At 37.7% G+C, this 19,581-nt stretch overlaps 1 protein-coding gene across 21 annotated transcripts in view; it reads right to left on the bottom strand.

Moving 5' to 3' along the window:
- Window positions 1–19,581, bottom strand: part of NBEA (neurobeachin) — a 644,629-nt gene that overhangs the window by 214,926 nt on the left and 410,122 nt on the right. For 20 of the 21 annotated variants that reach the window (XR_014819172.1, XM_021065197.2, XM_021065202.2 and 17 more), the window contains one exon: window positions 12,906–13,049. Coding sequence is in view for 19 of the 21 variants with exons in the window: in XM_021065197.2 (XP_020920856.2) it covers window positions 12,906–13,049 (144 nt within the window). In the remaining 2 variants the exon portion in view is untranslated. Of the gene's footprint in view, window positions 1–12,905; window positions 13,050–19,581 lie in introns of those variants that run through there. The other variant, XR_014819171.1, reaches the window with a different exon arrangement.

Below are 19,581 nucleotides of genomic sequence, written 5' to 3'. Positions count from 1 at the left end.
GTTATTATTGTAATTGTTTGGGGGCAGCATGAACCCCATCCGTAAAACTGCAAACTGAGTGGATAAATGCTGTATGTGCTCTGACAGTTCCACTAACCGGCCCGTTCCCCTGTCTCTCTCCCTTTGCTTGGGCTTTCCTATTCCCTGAGACACAGCAATATTGAAATTAGGCCAACTGATAACTCTACATTGGCCTGTAAGCGCTCAAGTGAAAGGAAGAGTCACACATTTCTCTTAGAAGTCAAAACTAGCTATGATTAAGCTTAGTGACGAAGCTGAGACAGGCCAAAAGCTAGGCCCACTTGCACCACAAGGTTAGCCAAGTTGTGAATGCAAAGGAAACATTCTCGAAGGAAATTAAAAGCACTACGCCAGTGAACACGGGAATGATAAGAAAAGATAACAGCCTTATTGATGATATGGAGACAGTTTCAGTGGTCTGGATAGAGGATCAAACCAGCCGCAACTTTCCCTTAAGCCAATGGAAAGAATGGAAAGAGACCATTTCCATAACATAAAAGTGCTGATGCAGAAGCTGAAGCGAGTTATGCAGAAGATCTAGCCAGATAGTTAGATAAGGAGGCGACACGAAACAACGGATTGTCATTGTGGGTGACACGTCGATCCTCTGGAAGAAGATGCTATCTGGGACTTTCATAGCCGGAGAGGAGAAGTCAATGCCTGGCTTCAAAGCTTTAAAGGACAGGCTGACTCTATTGCCGCGGCTTATGCAGCCTGTGACTTAAGGTTGAAGCCAGTGCTCATTTGCCATTCTGAAAATCCTAGGGTCTTTAAGAATTATGCTGAATCTATTCTGCCTGTGTCCTATGAAATGCACTAACTAGCAAAGCCTGGATGACAGCACATCTGTTGACAACATGGTTTACTGAATATTTTAAGCCCACTGTTGTGACCTACTGCTCAGAAAAAAAAGATCCCTTTCAAATTATTACTGCTCGCTGACAATGCACCTGGTCACCCGAGAGCTCTGATGGACATGGACAAGGAGATTAAGGTTCTTTTCATGCCTGCTAAAACAACCTCCATTCTGCAGCCCATGGGTCAAGGAGTCATTCTGACTTTCAAGTCTTATTATGAAAGAACTACATTTTCGCTGCCGTACAGAATGATTCCTCTCATGGACTTGGGCGAAGTAAATGGAAAACCTTCTGGAAAGGATTCACCGTCCTAGATGCCGTTAAGAATATTTGCGATTCGAGGGAAGGGGTCAACATGTCAACATTAACAGGCATTTGGCAGAAGGTGATTCCAACCTCATGGATGACTTTGAGGGGTTCAACACTTCAGTGGAAGAAGTAACCGCAGATGTGGTGGAAAGAAGAAGAGAAGTGGAATTAGATGAAAGCCTGAGGATGCGACTGGGTTGCAGCAATCTTATGATAACGCTTTCATGGATGAGGAGCTGCTTCTTATGCATGAGCAAAGAAAGTGGCTTCTTGAGAGGGAATCTACTCCTGGTGAAGATGCCTAAAGAGTGTTGAAATGGCAATAAGGATTGAGAATGGTACATAAACTTAGCGGATAAAGTAGTGGAAGGCTTTGAGAGGACTGAGCTCAATATTTAAACAAGTTCTCTTGCGGGCAAATGTTATCAAACAGCACTGCATGCTACAGAGCATCGTTTGTGAAGGGAAGCATTGATCAATGTGGCAAACTTCGTTGTCTTATTTTAAGGAAATTGCCACAGCCACCTCCAACCTTCAGCAACCACCACCTGATCAGTCAGTCAGCAGACATCAGCCCTCCATCAGCAAAATGATTATAACCTGCTTAGGGCTCGGATGATGGTTAATACTTTTTTAAACAATAAAATGTTTTAAAATTAAGCTTTGTACATTTTTAGACACAATGCTATTGCACACTTTATAAACCACAGTGTGGTATAAGTGTAACTTTTCTATGCACTGGGAAAACAAAAACTTCATGTGATTCGATTCACTGCACTACTCGCTTTACTGGGGTGGTCTGGAACTGAACCCGCAATGTCTCCGAGGTGTGCCTATTCTCTCTTGTTCTCGTCCTGCCTGACTTTCTTCTTCGTACCCCTGTGGAGCTCTCCTTTGTTGGCCAATTAAACCTTGTTGTTCTACTGGGGATATAACTTTTGCCTACTGTTCTCTTTATATAGACTCACCTTCCTTGGGTGATCTCAGAGGTTTATACAATGAACTCTATGCCCAACTTTGCTCTCAAATTTCAAACTTTCATATCCCTTTGACAAATATGGAGACCCACCAGGCCAAGCTGACTGATAGTCTTCATTCCTCTCTCCACTAAAACCAAGCATCCTTACATTTCCAAACACATTTAATAGTTTCTGTGTCATTTCTTCTCCCAGGCCAGATCCCGCTCATTCTTACTCCCCACACCGTCCTCCTTGTCATGGTCCTTCACATCTTAAGTGTTGTCTGAAGCTACCCCCTTTCCTGACACCACCAATTTAGTTCAAGCTCTCATTACCTCTGATCCAGACACCACCACCCTCTTGCCTCAAGTCTGGGCATCCACAAACCATAATCTGCACAGTGACTTCAGTAATTTTTTAAAAAACCATAAATCAGATCTTTTCATTACTATGCTTAAAAACCCTTCATTGTTTCACTGTAGGCTTTAGGATAAAATCCAGGTTCCTCATGGCACAAAGCACCCGCCCAGCGACCTCGGCAGTTTCAGTGTTAGAGGTTCCCTGCCTCAGGCTTCTCCCGCAGTAACTGAGGGTGACTGTCCTTTCACAGAGAAGGTGATCTCAGCAGGTGATGTCTACCACTGTTAGTGACAACTCCAAATACTTCTAAATCCTTGAATTAGGATTCCAGGCTCGAGACAGGAAACACCCATTCTGCGAAGGCTTTCCAGAATCCACGTGGTAGTTAAGGGCCCTGTTTTGTATTGTCAGGCTTCCTTTATATAGCTAGGTTTTCTTCTTCTTCTTCTTTTTTTCCTTTTCATTATCTGTTCTCCATCTAGATTATAAACTCCTTGAAATCCAGAACTTTAATCATGTGTCTTTTTATTCCAAGCACCCACCATAAGGTCTTGCATTTGGTAGATGTTCAATATTTACATTTGTTTTGTTTGGATAACAACTTCCAATATGAGTCAAATTGGGATCTGGCAGCGGAGATTAAGGACCAAACAGGTCCTTCCAGCTTATCTTGATTGTGTGTGATGAATTTTGACATTTTCTATTTTAATCTCTTCTTTTCTCTTTTATTTCATTTATAAATAGGCTGGCCGTAAATCCAAGTAACTGATCTGCTAACCCAGCAATGGGCTGCAACTTAGAACTCTTAAAAAAAAAGAAAAAAAAAAAAAGCACTGATGGAGTGGAATGAACAAGGGCTTTAGCAGAATGAAAAGTGGGTTCAAATCGTGGCTCATGTCTTTGGCATATGGTCATGAATAAATACCCTGATGTGTGACCCTAAGTTTCCGAAATTTAGAATGAAGATGAGTTGTAATTCATAGAGTTGTAAAGTTAGCCTCTAGGGCTGTTTGCTCTAAATAAATGTATATTCTAAATACAAGTATTTCTCTAAATAAATTGTATCTCCCCCGTTTCACTTGCCCACCCAGACTTATTTCTTTACTACTTATCTAGCTTATATTCCCCCCCCCAAAAAAAAGTGGCTGGTAAATGAAAACTTACCCACACGACCCAATCTTAGATGCAAGATTTATTTACTTTTTTAAAGTTTTCTGTGAGACTTGTTTCTTTTAGATACAAATTGAACTAAAATAGCACTGTAACTGTGTTTAGCTGCTTAATCTGTTACTTTAAAGGAAAAATTCAAGAGAACTTTTGAACAAAAAACACATAAAACATTATTATTTTCTGATCGATAAAACTGCCTAAACGTTTTATCTGGAAAGAAGGTATTTAACAATATTAGATATCAAACCCAGTTTGACTTTCTCTTCTTTTTTTCCTGATAAAAAGTTCTAGATTTGCATTTATTGGACTGATGGAGCAGATTCTACATGAATAACTACTTATAAATGGATTTCCATGTAAATACTTGTCCTTAGTGCTGACTGTTTATGTTTAAAAACCTTCTGCAGGCTATTACTTTGGCTCTGAAGCACTAAGCCATTGAAGCAAAATAATTAAAATATTTTCAGTATGCAGAAAGACTTACTGGTCCTTTTGTATAGCACTGCTCTAAATGTAGTGGCAAAATCAGTTTTTCATCTAATTGTGATTTAGTGCAAAGTCGTTCAGAGGGAGCACCAGAGCGCTCAGAGACGAGGCAGTGAAGCCTTGAGAAATACCTCATCACTTCTTCTCCAAGTCGCTAACATCCACAGTGTGGCAGCAGGAAAACTGTACTGTTAGCTCACATTTTTTCTCCAAGTATGAGAAACACAATGACCCATATATTTTCAGTAAGATGACTAATATCCTCAACCATATACATTTTAAAAAAGAAGCCATATGAAAATTTAGCGCCCTACATATGGGAGAGAGATGGTCTATTGATAAGTGAGTTGAGTTGTTCCTTGCCTCTATTTTTCAGGATGGTATTAAGTATGACTATAAATCTGTAGAAAGATTACTTTGTGGGAAACTCTGCAGAGAGAAAAAAGTAAAAAATAAAAAAATGTGTTTCAACTTGAACAGTGTATTAGAAAGTATAGACCTCATCATTGTGGTCTGTGAAAGATTTGCAGCGTAACAAAGAATGGCTTATTCTTAAAATAAAAAAGATGTAAGAATATTATAGATGATTTCAATCATGGCTGATGTCTAATAAACATATATGAATCACGTCCTTTTATTGTATTTTAACTTTACAAGGTTCAGTTAGCAGGGATGTTGTTACAGTTAAAAGTACCTTAAAATGTTTTTATAGACCACAGAATTCATGGTTGGAGGGGACATACATTTCTGGGAATGCAGAAAGATGGTTACAGTAAAAACGTTTGGAGACTCTAAAATGGCCTTGTATCCCGACATTGTAAAAATAATGAAGAAAGGATAAGCAAGCTAGGTAGTCAAGGTGAAGCTTTTACTGATTTTCACAACTCTTCGACGGAATTAAAAAGTTGAGTTAGAAGTCTGAATATTCTAGCTTTTGTAAAAAAATGGGCATGTGTTCATGTTGTCTCTAAGGGCTTTGTGAATTCCGCATTTGAAGCTGAACACAAACCCTTTGGGTATACTATTTATGACTGCAAAGCAACTTCCTAATTCAAAGAGAGAGAAAAGAGACTTATAAAGACTCATAAGGCTTTTTCAACATCAAATAGCTTTTACTAAACAACATTTTGATGAGTTAAGTGTGAGTGAGTCAGGGACATATGGATTAAATTTCCCTTAAGATACACATGGGTTTAAAAATTGAGGGGACAATCCTGAGCAAAATGCATTTTAGGGAATCCAGAATGTTTAAAAGACATTTTCCCTTAAATATAAATATCAGGTTGATTCCAGTCTAGTTAGACTTTGTAGTTAAAACTGCTTAAGTGTAAATGCAGAAGAAAAAAAAATATATTTTTGCTTTTTAGGGCTGCACGTGTGGCATATGGAAGTTCCCAGGCTAATGGTCCAATCAGAGCTACAGTTGCCAGCCTATGCCACAGCCACAGCCACTTGGGATCCGAGCTACATCTGCGACCTACACCACAGCTCAGGGCAGCGCAGGATTCTTAACCCACTGAGCAAGGCCAAGGATCAAAGCCGGGTGCTCATGGATACTAGTGGGGTTCCTTACCACTGATCCACAACGGGAACTCTGTGGGGGAATTTTTTAAAAAAGCTCATGAGTTTGTCAGGAAAAGAATGTTCATTAACCCTGTGAGAATTGCATTGTATGAAACAGGCTTAACTTAAGCAGACATGATTTGAATCGGAGTTTATCTGCATTTATGAAACATTGACCTTGCTCTCTTCTGTAGTACTTATTCTCTTATTCCCTTAATTATAATATTAGTTTTCTGTGCTTTTGGCTCATACTATTTTTTTTTCTTGTTTTTAGGGCCGCACTTATGGCATATGGAGGTTCCCAGGCTAGAGGTCTAACTGGAACTGTAGCCGTCGGTCTATGCCACAGCCACAGCCACACCAGATCTGAGCCTCGACGGTGACCTACACAACAGCTCAGGGCAACGCCAGATCCTTAACCCACTGAGAGAAGCCAGGGATTGAACCCACAACCTCTTGGTTCCTAATCGGGTTCGTTTCCACTGCGCCACGAGGGGGAACTCCTTTTTTTTTTTTTTTTTTTTTTTTAAATAACACATTTCTTTGAAAAACTCTTAGCTTTTAGAATTCTGCTGTTCCTTTAATTTTTAAAATAATTTTTTAGACTCTTGAGTTCTCCCTTCTTGTATGCTCTATATTTTGCTTTAGCTTCCTTTTTAGCACAGTTTCTAGGTAACATTCACTCTCTATATAAACAACTTGGCCTCTGGTATCTGAACATTCCAAGTCAGAACACTTAAAGCCGTAAATTACCTATCCTAATTTCTATCTTCATTTATTATATATTCTACGTCGTAATGTTCTGGTTATTTGGGTGAGTAGTGGTAGCAGAGCTATTTCTCCGGATGACTTTTTTTTACTATCAGTCCCTGAGTCCCAGAGTTCTGCACAGTCACTAGGTGTTCAACAGACGCTAATGAGCAAGTAAATACATGAGGTGCAGTCAAACAGAGATTTAGGGAGGTGGGACCCATCGACCTTTAAAAAAATTCTAAGCAACTGGGCACAGGGGGTTAACTGGACAGTGATGAATGGTAACTAGAATTGCAGAGGTGATCATTTTGTAGTGTATACAGATGTTGAATTATGTGACTTGAAACTCACATAATTAAAAACATTCTAAGCAACAGTTTCCCCCTCTGCCCCATCATGTGATATCTGCTTTCACTTTGAATGGGTAGAACAAAGATTGTATCCAATGCAAACAATGTGACAGGTTAACAAGAGGAAAAAGAGTCTGAAAAGACACCACCCTGTAAACAATAGTGGAAAGTATACCTGGAAACTGTGATGAACACTAAAGGTGAGTCCCTTGGGGAAGGTGACTTCACTTAGGAGACCCTCCTGTTCCTCTTAGTAGAACTCCTCATTTATATATATTTTTTATTCTTAAATTCACATAATGTATTTATTTCCTTTTCAGATTCTTGACCTTGGTTAGAGTGTGCTGTGTGTGTGTGTGCACGTGCACGCACATGTCCTCACAGAGGCCTGTGGATCCACCGCTCTGAAAAACCAACACACACAAGATCCAGCCCCTACATTCTAACACTCTTCCCCACATTGCTAGTTCACTAGACTAATTATTCTTTCTAAAATATTAAAAATAACATTATAACCTTTTGGTTATAGGACATCTTTTCCACGTGACTGAGAAATTTTACTTTGTTAAAGAGTCACAGTGTTACCTTGACTCTAAAAACACAAACCATAAGAGACATTTAGTTAAAATGGCACAATTAGTGCAAGTTGGGATAGAACAAAGATGAGTTTAGGTGTTCTTACCCTGGAGAAGTCAAGCGATAAGCTGAGTAATTATTTGAATGATTCAATTAGTATGAACAATTGATCTGATAGTTCAAACCCCCAAATACTTAATTTCAATTGCTCAAGAGAAGTTTTGTTTTGTCTCTCGTTTTCGGTCAAAATTAAGTAAATAATTATCTCAGCTCTCCAATTTACATACATTAACTTTTTCAATGGAACTTTTAAGAGCAAGTAATTGTGTTAGAAGATTTCTTCATGGTTCAAAGGTACATGGGATATTATAGCCTTAAGGAATTTACCATCTAAAAGGAAAGAGAAAACAGGCAGACATGCATCTACAATACAAGGCTTTATGTGATAAGTGTCTAAAGAATGATATAATCAAAGTTTTATGAGGCGGCTATAATAAAAAAATAGATAATAACCAGCATTGAGAAGGATGTGGAGAAATTGGACCTTTCCACACTGCTGATGGAAACGTGAAACAACGCAGCCACTCTGGAAAACAGTCAAGCAGTTCCGCAAAGGGGTAAAAGTAGAGTAGTTATTTGACCTAGGAATTCCGTGCCTAGGTATATATTCAAGAGAAAAAAATATATTCACATAAAATGTTGTAAATGAATGTTCCCCAAAGATGGAAACAAACTAAATATCCATCAACTAATGAATGGATAAACAAAATGTGGTACATTCACACAGTGGAACATTATTCACCATATAAAAGACATACATGCTAAAACACAGATAAACTTTGAAAACATTATGCTAACAGCAGCCCGCCAGTCACAAAAGACTACATACTAAATGATTTCATTGATATGAAATGTCCGGAACAGGAAAATCTGTAGAATCAGAAAATGGACTAGTGGTCCTCCAGGGCTGTGGAGGCGAAATCTGGGGGGAAGAGCCAAAGAGTATGTGATTTCTTTTTGAGATGATAAAATGTTCTAAAATTGTGGTGATTGGTTGCACAACTGTGATATACTAAAAATCACTAAACTGTGCACCTTAAATGGGTCAACTGAATGGCAAGTGGATTATATCTTAATAAACTCGTTACCAAAAAACTGTGATGGGTATGACAAGATTGGCCAATGAATATTTCATAAAGTATTTTAAAAAGGTTTAAAAATGGGTTGATTTTGGTAGGAGGTGATCAAGGAAGGGTGTAGAACTGAGATGTGTGCCGAATATTTCACGTAAAGAATGAAATTTGGAAATTGGTGAAATGATGTTACAGAAAATCTTATAAGTTACTTAACATTAAATATATGAGGGTTGGTAAAAATAGCTTACATGTATGTAAACCTTTTCTCCTATAATTTACAGAACTGATAAAGCATGAAGGACCATTACCATCGACAACTTGGAATTCCCTAAATCAGCACAATTACTAACTTTGAAAGTAAAAATAAATGAATCTGTATGAATTCTAATTCCACTATATAAAATATTTCTACTGTCATTCAGCATATGTGATGAACTATCACTCTAAAAAAAAATGAAATACATTTCAACAGTGGGACACAGGTCTTTCCATCAACTGAATTTGAATCATTCACTTGTCAATTCATATACATTTGAATTAGTTTAAAAAATTTAGGTATTCAATAATTATTTGGAGAAATAATTTGCCAAGCTAAATTTTAAATTAGAAAATTGAGATTTTTAGATTAAAATCAGTTGAATTACACTAATTTCAATGTTTTGTTACAATTTAATTAGTAAACTGAAAATTTTAGTTGCATATGAAATTGTAGGTGCTAATTCACTTTGGTCAATTACTACAAGCTGAAAAAGCAATAAAATTAAGTTAGGTGCTATTAATATAATAATTACTTGATTGGCACAATTCCATATTATAATCATATTAGCCATTTGCTACAATTACAATACATAATAAGTTGAGCAATTAATAACCACACACATTTAACTTGCCTCTTGAGATGAACAGCTTGGGAAGAAAGGGAACTAAAACTGAAACAGAAAATTGTATGACATTTAAAGCTAGAAGTTCATGGAACACTGTATCTTCATGAAAACTAGAAAACTCTAAAGAAAATGTAGAAAATATGAGAAAGGGTCAATATTTAAATATACCTGTGCTAAAAATACTCTATCAGGTTTTTTTAAACTTACCAGATGATTTGGGGGAACACATATATAAAACTAAACTTTATTATCATGCTTGTCCATAAACTTTGAATATATTGGAGCCAGTGTGAAAATTGAATTACAAACTGAGGGTCTTATTTTTACATCATTTTAGAAAAGTCTGTAGGTATATACACCTATTTATTTAAAGACACTCTTTGGTGTATTTTAGTTCAAGCCATACACTATGTATTTTTAATGATATATTTTACATACTTCTTAATCTTATATAAGCTACTTCAATCTCTTTTGGCGTCTATACCCTCATTTGCAAAACGAAGAAAATAACAGTATCTACCTCATAGGGTTGTTGTGAATATTAAATGGGTTATTGCACAATAAGCCCTCTGAACACTGTCTGGTTCCTATTAAGACATGCTAGCTATTCTTGTTTTTTTTTAATAAATAGAGCTGATCCCAAGAAAGACATTATTATTTAACAAATTTTAGTTTATGAGACCGAGATAACAATTATGTGGACAAGAATTTGTTAGCAACAAAACAAAGTTATATATTCATGTGGTTTAAAACTTTATTAACAGCTGATTTTTTAAACCTAAGAATACTAGTTTGTAATTAACTTCCAAAATTATTTTTATGTGACACTGTCACTACCACGGCAATCTATATTAATAAATAGGCTTCAGCATTTACAGAATGACTCTATTAGACGCTTACACATTATGCAGAATATTTCTGTGGCCCCTGACTTCCCCTCTATCCCTACTTCCTTTCTACTGCTTTCAAAGTTCATGGTCACATTGGGGCATTGCCGATTTAAACATGAACACTATAGACGAGGTAGAAGATAAATATTTTAGGACAGTTTGCAAGAGTTTTCAGACACCAAGATTCTACACAAAGAGTATGAGTTAGGACCAGGTGGACAGGAATACGAGCAAATCTGTTCAAAGAAAAATCTGTTTAAAAAGACAGAAGTTTGAGAAACATTGCTAGGGTAAATTGGTCAAGAGCTGCACAATTCAATTTTTAAACAATTTATTTCAAGAGTTCCCTGTTGTGGCACAGTGAAAATGGATCTGACTAGGAACCATGAGGTTTTGGGTCTGATCCCTGGCCTTGCTCGGTGGGTTAAGGATCTGGCATTGCTGTGAGCTGTGGTGCAGGGTGCAGCTGTGGCTCAGATGTGGTGTGGCTGTGGCTGTGGCTGTGGTGTAGGCTGGCAGCTATAGTTCCCACTGGACCCCAGCCTGGGAACCTCCATATGCTGCAGGTGCAGCCGTAAAAAGCAAAAAACAAAACAAAACAAAAAAACCTCCAATTTATTTCAAGCACACTTTCATTGTTCTTTAAATATTTTAACTTAGTGTTAAGAATTTTGTTTATAAGCATAAATTATTAATAATTATTCTATCTACCTCTAAAAGAGAGAAATATAAAGGAGTGGTTCATCTTTATCAGATTTTGCCTCTGGCATTACTGGGCAGATCTTATAATAAACTTCAAGACATTAGTCAAATTTATATCAACTAATTAATTACCTTCAGTGGGAACTAAAGACGAGAGATTCTAAACTAAATTCTATCTGAATGAGGAAAGCCCACACATTATCTAAAAAGGTCGGGAATTACATTTGTGAATTTTCTCTAGTTTTTTAGGATCAAGAATAAGACCAGAAAAAGAGAAAACAACCCGCGGCAAAAAAGAAATAACGAACTTCATTTACTTAAACTGACAAATGGCCTCTGATAAAAACCTCTGAACTATTAAAACAGCAAAAACAACTAAACCAAAACTTGAACACTTACTTAGGAATTCAAAGTAAACATTTGGTCATCGACTTAAGATTGGTTTTAAATAGGAACAACAGTTTCCATGATACAGAAATGCTAAAAATGTAGGCATATACAGGAAATGGAGTTAGAATAACTCTGTTAGACATTCTCTAGGAGAGGGAGAATAACGAGCCGTCTCCAGTTTACCGGTGCGATAACCTCTTCTCTTTGGTAAAATGAGAGATTTCGAAAAGGCAGAAATACCTTTGGAGATTTTCCTAGAGCATAGCAGGTAACTTCCAGCACACTGCTAGAAACAGGAGTGCCAGTCTGCAAACAGAAGGACGAACACAATCCCACCTCTACTGCCATCTGCCACCCCGATGTAGGATGGGGGGAAAACTCAGAAGAGAGGTTAAGACTCAACCACTTTTGAGACTCTTTATTTATTTATTTATTTATTTACTTACTTACTTAACTTACTTACTTACTTACTTATTTTGTCTTTTTGCCTTTTCTAGGGCCACTCCCTTGGCATATGGAGGTTCCCAGGTTAGGGGTCTAATTGGAGCTGTAGCCACTGGCCTAAACCAGAGCCACAGCAATGTGGGACCCGAGCCGCATCTGCAACCTACACTACACCACAGCTCACAGCAACGCTGGATCCTCAACCCACTGAGCAAGGCCAGGGATCGAACCCGCAACTTTGTGGTTCCTAGTTGGATTCTTTAACCACTGTGCCACAATGGGAACTCCACTTTTGAGACTTTTAAAGCAGGAGTTTTTAACCTGAGATCTAGGATATGATTCACAGACCGGTTTTCAACAGTCAGTGAACCCTCTGATACTGTGTACAAACACATATGTGCACCTTCATGAAACAATCTGCTTTCATTGGATTCTCAAAAGCGGTTTAAAAATCAAAAGTGGTGATGGGCCCAAACTCTACGGGGTATCGATATATCCCATCTGGCCACTGTAGCTGCTGCTCTGAACTGACCTCGACGAATACCAAGTCCAAGTGAAAACTGAGGGTGGGCAGGTGAAAGACAGTCTCCTGGCAGAGGGAATGAGCAGTGGGGCTGGAGAAATAACCAGGGATGGGGAGGGACACTCCCAAGAGTGACAGAAGGGAGGACACAGCCAGCTGGCTCAAGGGGCTATTTTTCATAGCTGTTAGCAGCCTAAGCATGTGTAAATTTACTACCATCCTTCCCCCCACCCCGATTAGGTAGGCAGTTAGAGGGAACAATCTACTATTATGCCGTTCATTATTTCTTCCAAATTATAAGTTGCTTTTACACAGAAAGTAGATGCTATTCATGTATTGTTAGTTTGATATTTATTTTCCTCCTTTCAGTATTCGAAGAAATGACATAAGATGTATTATTAACGTTCAAATGATGTAGCACTGTTGCAACCACTGGCACAAGCTAATCCACCAGGAGATGGATTTTAAATGCAGCAACGTGGGGTGCATTTATTATGTACAACAGCAAGTTTAAAACTATTTAAAAATTTACCTGCAAGATTGTCGATTTCTTTCTCTTGGAGCAGACTGACCGCATCGTCGTCTCCTTCCAGCATGAGCTCCGTCTCTGCATTCTGATTCACTACTGCTTGGCTTCTGAAAGTTTTCTTTGACTTGACGACATCTTCTTCAGTGCCTAATCACAACCAAAATACAGCAAGTTAGGTCCCTGTGATTGTTTTGCTTTCTGTGAGTATCAGGAAAAAAAATCTACGACTGTCTTATAAATACATGCCGCATTTACATATCACTTTCAATTACAGAACATTCCCCCCCGCTTTATCTTGTTTGGTTTAAATCACTCCATGAGAAAAACCAAGGGTGTAATCACCAACCCTTGCGTTACAGATGAGGACACAGGCTGATAACGTTCCCTGCCTCACTGGGGGCACTAGCACTTGGCGCGTGGCAGAGAAAGGGTTCTGCGATCCGTGTCTTGGGCCTCGAAGACCACCCTACTTTCTACCAAATACCTGCACCTCACCACAAACTTGGTTTTCTGATCCTTAAAATCACAAATTTTTACAGAACTATTCGTCTGTGTAAATCAGATGATCAACTGATCAGGTCATTTTTGATAGCAGTTAACTACAAGAAAATAAGAAAACATTCACATCTGAAGGGAGAAAGGGTTGTTATTGAGAAACCACAGAAAGGTGGAGTTAAGAATGATGCAGGAGTTCCCGTTGTGGCGCAGTGGTTGACGAATCCGACTAGGAACCAGGAGGTTGCGGGTTCGGTCCCTGCCCTTGCTCAGTGGGTTAACAATCCGGCGTTGCCTTGAGCTGTGGTGTAGGTTACAGATGCGGCTCGGATCCCGCGTTGCTGTGGCTCTGGCGTAGGCCGGTGGCTACAGCTCCGATTGGACCCCTAGCCAGGGAACCTCCATATACCACGGAAGCGGCCCAAGAAATGGCAAAAAGACAAAAAGACAAAAAAAAAAAGAATGATGCAGACATAATAACCTTCACCATAGCAATTTTCTTAGCAATGAAGGAAATAAATAATGGTTTTCTAAAGCGATACCCTTATTTTGTTACCTAAAATAGTACAAAAGGCCAAAATACAAATATACCCCAAAATAACTCAAAAAAATGAAATATAACAAGAGCTGACCTAGCATTAACATGTAAATCAACGTGCAGGTTAGACATTACAAAATATTTAAATTTCTCATGGATTTGACTCTTAAAAAAACCTTTCCATATTTCATTCAAACATCTGCTTTGGCAAGTAACAATGAATCTGAAATTATCTGAACTGCAAGTAAATTACTTATATGTGAAATAGAGCTAAGAAACACCTCTATTTCCTACCACAAGAAGTTGGAAATCAACCTGGAAGAAAATGATGTAATTTACTGTGTTCTAGTTTTAGTAGTTTTAGTATTTCGCATATAGACTTCAAGGAATAGTATTAACTAGAAAAATACCTTCACATCTCATTTGCTGTAGTGGCTATGTTCCTGAAAATGGGAGCCTAATAAATCATTCCTATGTTTATTTCCGAATCATAGTTTTAGGGGATGTTAACATATTGTGTACACATGCAGTTACTCTCAAATCTTGTCACGCCTTTGGCCAAAACTCTTTCTAACAATGAATGCTTTTGGTCAATTCTCCAAGGCCCAATATAGGGCCTTCAACACTCCCTTACTGCTTGTTGATATTTGCTCAACCATTTTCTTGGATGTGCATCTAGCTGTGGTAAAATCTGCATTGAAAAACAGAGTGTTGGAGTTCCCGTCGCGGCGCAGCGGAAACGAATCCGACTAGGAACCACGAGGTTGCGGGTTTGATCCCTGGCTTTGCTCGGTGGGTTGGGGATCTGGTGTTGCTGTGAGCTGTGGTGTAGGTCACAGATACGGCTCAGATCTGGCATTGCTATGGCTATGGTGTAGGCCAGCAGCTATAGCTCTGATTAGACCCCTAGCCTGGGAACCTCCATATGCTGCAAGTGTGGCCCTAAAAAGCGAAAACAAAACAAAACAAACAAACAAAAGAAAGACAGAGTGTTGGCTTCCTTCTTTGCAGCTTTCGCATTTCTATTTGTTGGCCACTCAGAGCCAATTCTGTTTGCTAAAACATGAACAACTTGACTCAAAGGTAGCCCACAGAGGAGCAAAAACACAGGTTGAGGAATACAGTCACGTCATAACAAAATTGCAGTGTGACTGGCTGAGAGGTACAGTCTGTCATCTTACCTATTACTGGATAATAGCACATAGAGAGCATGGTTTAAATATAGTTTAACAGTATAAAGTAACAGATTGTTAAATCTATCTTTCAATAAATACTTCAGAGACAAACAGTACTCTTACAGATCAATGCTACACGGTAGGTGAGGGAAATTAAATGGCTTATACGTGCAGTCTTCTTTCACTGGCCCATAGATAATTCTTATTTCTGGAATAAAAGACTGAGGATTGATTATTGCATGCACCAGAACTTTATCTTAATTTCATTTGCGTTCTTGGTGACATAAAGCCAGCACAATGGTAATCTTCTGGGGGTAGCTATCTTTATATGTTGTTTGCTTCTTGGGGAGTAACTTAATTTGAGAAACTCAGCCCTTGCATCATTTGAGAACAAAGAGGCAAACCCCATCATCAACAACCACGAAATCCCTCCTGAGGTCTTTGTAGTCCTATTTCTACGCGACGTCTTCAGCTGAATATTCCCAGTTCCATGTTTCTCTAACTGAACGAGTCATTCTTTGTGCCTTCACCTCCTCCTGCTTTTTATTTTTTGGCTGCCCCGCAGCATATGGAGTTCCTGGACCCAGAATCAGATCTGAGCTACAGTTGAGACCTAAGCCACAGCTGCAGCAATACCAGATCCTTAACCCACCGTGCCAGGCCGGGGATCGAACCTGTGTTCCAGCACTCCCAAGATGCCACCAATCCCATTGTGCCACAGTGGGAACTCCTCTTGTTCCTTCACTTCTTCCTATTTTGATCAACCCACTTATTTAAGCCACAGACACAGGACTCATCCTATAAGGTGATGCGCTCAGCCCCAGGTCAAGCCATCACTGTTTTGGTCTAGAAGGTCCCAATTGCTCCCTTAGTCACATCATCCTCCATACTTTGGTCACGGTATTATTATTCAACTCTAATAAGTGGAGGATATTTTCCCGATTAATATTACTAACTCATCCCAATCAACACACAATGTAGGCTTATACCCTAGGAAAAATTTGAACTCCTTAACATAGCTGATCAAGGCCTTTTACCCTCTCATTACGAGCTTTGTCTTATCTTTTCTTACTCCCTCAGGAGCAATATTGGACCATTTATAGCTTCCACTATATGTCATATTTTCTCAGACCTCTCTATCTGTGCTAGTAGTATTCCCTCCCTATGCAATGCATGTTCCTTTATTCCTCCCATGTTCAGCTAATTCCTGCTTGACCTTCAAGTATGACCTCCTTCAGGTGCTTTCCTAACCAAGCTGTACTTTCACAGTCTACACAGAACTCAGTCATACTGTGTGGGTGTCATCCGTTAGCTGCTTGTCTTCTCCACTGGGTTACAGCCTCATCTCTGCAGCCTCAGTGCCTGGTATCCAGCACATGCTGAACTCAAGTTCAACTCTAACCCCTCCCCCGCCAGGTTCCCTTCTCTGACTTCCTAAGGTGGGTTTGTGTATTCTTTTCTTATGCTCCCACCACATCTCACAAATCATGCTACTATGGTAGTTAAAAGTATTATGATTGTTTGTGTGCTTGTTATCTCCATATGGTCTGGAAGCTCCTTCCCTGATGTCTAGAAACATCTTTCTATCTTTATATTCTCAGTTCTTAGCACACTGCCTGGCACAGAGCAAGCCCTCATAAACACTGAATAAATGAATAACCTGAGATATAAAAGTTGCCTCTGGATCTTTTAACCTGAAGATCCCAGGATATCTTAGAGATTCTTGGTGATCTGCTTTCAATTGAGGGCAAATGGAAAAATCTACGTATTTACAAAGAAGGGCACGTGGTTCTTTACATGAAATAGTCAATAAAACCTTCTATGCACGAGTCAGCCTAATAAAGCAAGTTTTCTCTTGTATCACAGCTGTGTATTCTACTTTTTTTTAAAAAAAAAGCCTTTGCATTACTCTTGTGTTATTAAAATTAAAATTACCATTAAAGAAAATGTAGTCAAAGGAAAATGAGCTCTCAAATGTATATTCAGCTTTCAATTTTACCCCTTCTAGTTTTAAAGTAGTAAAACAATTATGTCTTTAAAAGATACGTAGTAAATTAATCCCTACCAATACACCAAACTTAGCACCCCTTTTGAAGTGTTATCACCTTGCAGCTCAGTAAACTTCTTCATTTTATGGTACTGCACCAAACATTTGTCTAAATTAAAGTGTACAAGATCCAAAGGTGCTTTTCAATCACAATATCCTTTATGAATTAGAGTTTCATTTATCAAAATTACAGGGAAAAAGAGGTAAGGTCTCAAAGGGCTGTCTCATTACAAGGCTTATAAACACTGTCCTTAGAAAGAATTGGTTTAACACCCAACAAATCAAAGTCTGATTGGGAAGAGAATTTATTTGAGATCATCTATCTTCAGAAGACATGTTAGACTGAGCGGACTTCTTGGCCTCTTTAGCCATTCATCAAGAAATTAACAAGCGAGAATCAAAATCCACCAGGACGCCTTAGATTTGAAAAGGCAAATTAAGTGTAAGGGCGGATAGGATAGACATATATGCTTATTTTCTAGAAAACCATTAAGATACCATAAAATTTGAAAGGTTTCAGAATAAAAAATTCCACCAAACTATAGATTTATGAAGTCAAATCCAAAATTACACTTGTTATTTTCCATGTCATGTTACAAATAACAAATACAGGAAAGCATCCTATACACATCAGATTTCTTAGTAAATAAATATGCTTGAATTCGGTATGTGAAAATGTTATTTAATATAGAATACTGCATTACAAGGACCTATATAAAGCTCCTCTTTCATAATATTTCTCTTAATAAATAAAGATCCAGGTGAAACAAAGTATATTTCAAATGTAACAAGAAAACTAAAATGTTTCTGTTTTTAGTAGTTACTACACTCTAGCATTATTACTACTATAATACTAATTATTATTTAAAAGTTTTATTGTCATTTTAAATATGTATAAGTTAAAATACAGACATGACAAATTGGAGATATTAACTTAATAATGGTGAGAGAATATGTCTAAATGGAAAGTCTGGGTAATCAAGGCAAAGAAATTAGTTCATCTGCCTACCATGTATTTTTCTATGGACAATGTGAAGAAAAAGAATACACAGTAGTTTATTTCTGTTTGAGGAATTATTCTATAGTCAACTCTAAAACATACATACAAGTAAAGAAAAAAGTTATTTATAATAATAGGTAAACCAGAAATCATGTCTGTGTGGCTAAAGCCCAAAAAGAAAAATATGAATCCATAATGAGACACTTTTAATGTAGCATCGGCTTCTTACCAGTTTCATACTATAGTTATTAGTTATTCTGCACTGAGTTTGGAAATACGACTTTAATTTTCACTTATTAAAATGATATATGAATGCTATGTGTATCTACCTATATTTTGTACATACACTATGTAAGGATAAATTTCAGTGTTATTTTATCTGTACAATTTAAGTGCATGGTCTAAGACTCATGATCTGGCCCCTGCACATTTAATCTCATTAATTTACCAGTTTGACCTCTTCACACCTTATACTCCCCAAGAGCTGAACGCTTTTGTTCCCAAACATGTCACCCTGTTTCAAACCTTTAAGTTTGACACATGTAATTTCTATTACATGGAATTCTCTCACCTGTCCTGTTCTTCAGGATTCAGTTTAGCTGATTATTCTCTTTGCTGTATAAGTTTTGTATCTTATAAATAAGTTAATATAGTATCATTATTTTTTGATCTTTTTTCTCGAGTCTTGTATTAAGGTATTCTCTTATTAGACTTTACTTTGCAGTGCACCAAGTGTTAAAAAAAGTGGCAATCAATAAATTTTTGTTGAGCACATGAAAATATAACATAATTTTCATTTTAATCAGTTTATGTGCACACTACTTAAGTTACTTTTCGCTTTATGTCCTTTACAGTTTCTTCAAAACCAAGAAAGGTGGACTCTGTGATTTGCAATTCTTATTTTATTTTTCCTGCAAACATTTATTAAGAACATATTTAAAATACATATCCTGGCCAGTCTCTTGACCTCAATTTCCTAGCCTGTTGAAAGAGAACTAAGTATTTATTAACTGAAATCTCACAGGATTATTTCAATGTTAAAATGAGACAATGGATGCTAAAATCCTTTGAAATGTGTGAGTATTATTTATATAATAAGCCCTCAAAATGTTTGTTAAAATGATAATAAATTAAAAAGAGTGTATTAGAAGAATTTACTAAACCCACAATTTGAAACGGAACAAAAACACAGCCCACGCTCTGTGGCTTATAATAATGCTGCCCACGATTTATGTAAAGGAGAAAAAAAACAGGTTGATGTGAAGACTGAAAAACTCAAATAAGATAACGAATGTGCCTAATGTCTTATTAACACAATATCTAATCAATAATGGGTACCCAACAAACTACAGTTTCCTTTTCTTCAGGTGGGATCAATCTTTTCCCTTCCTCCAGGCTGTGGCAACAGTTTATGTTCATTACTA

This window comes from Sus scrofa, chromosome 11, assembly GCF_054392235.1.
Source record: "Sus scrofa isolate SSC_HxYL_T2T_F1_AM1 chromosome 11, Sscrofa_HxYL_maternal_Yorkshire_Landrace_v2.0, whole genome shotgun sequence".
Classification (NCBI taxonomy): domain Eukaryota; kingdom Metazoa; phylum Chordata; class Mammalia; order Artiodactyla; family Suidae; genus Sus; species Sus scrofa.
Note: the sequence above shows the minus strand (reverse complement) of the source record. Positions and strands in the feature narration are given on the sequence as shown.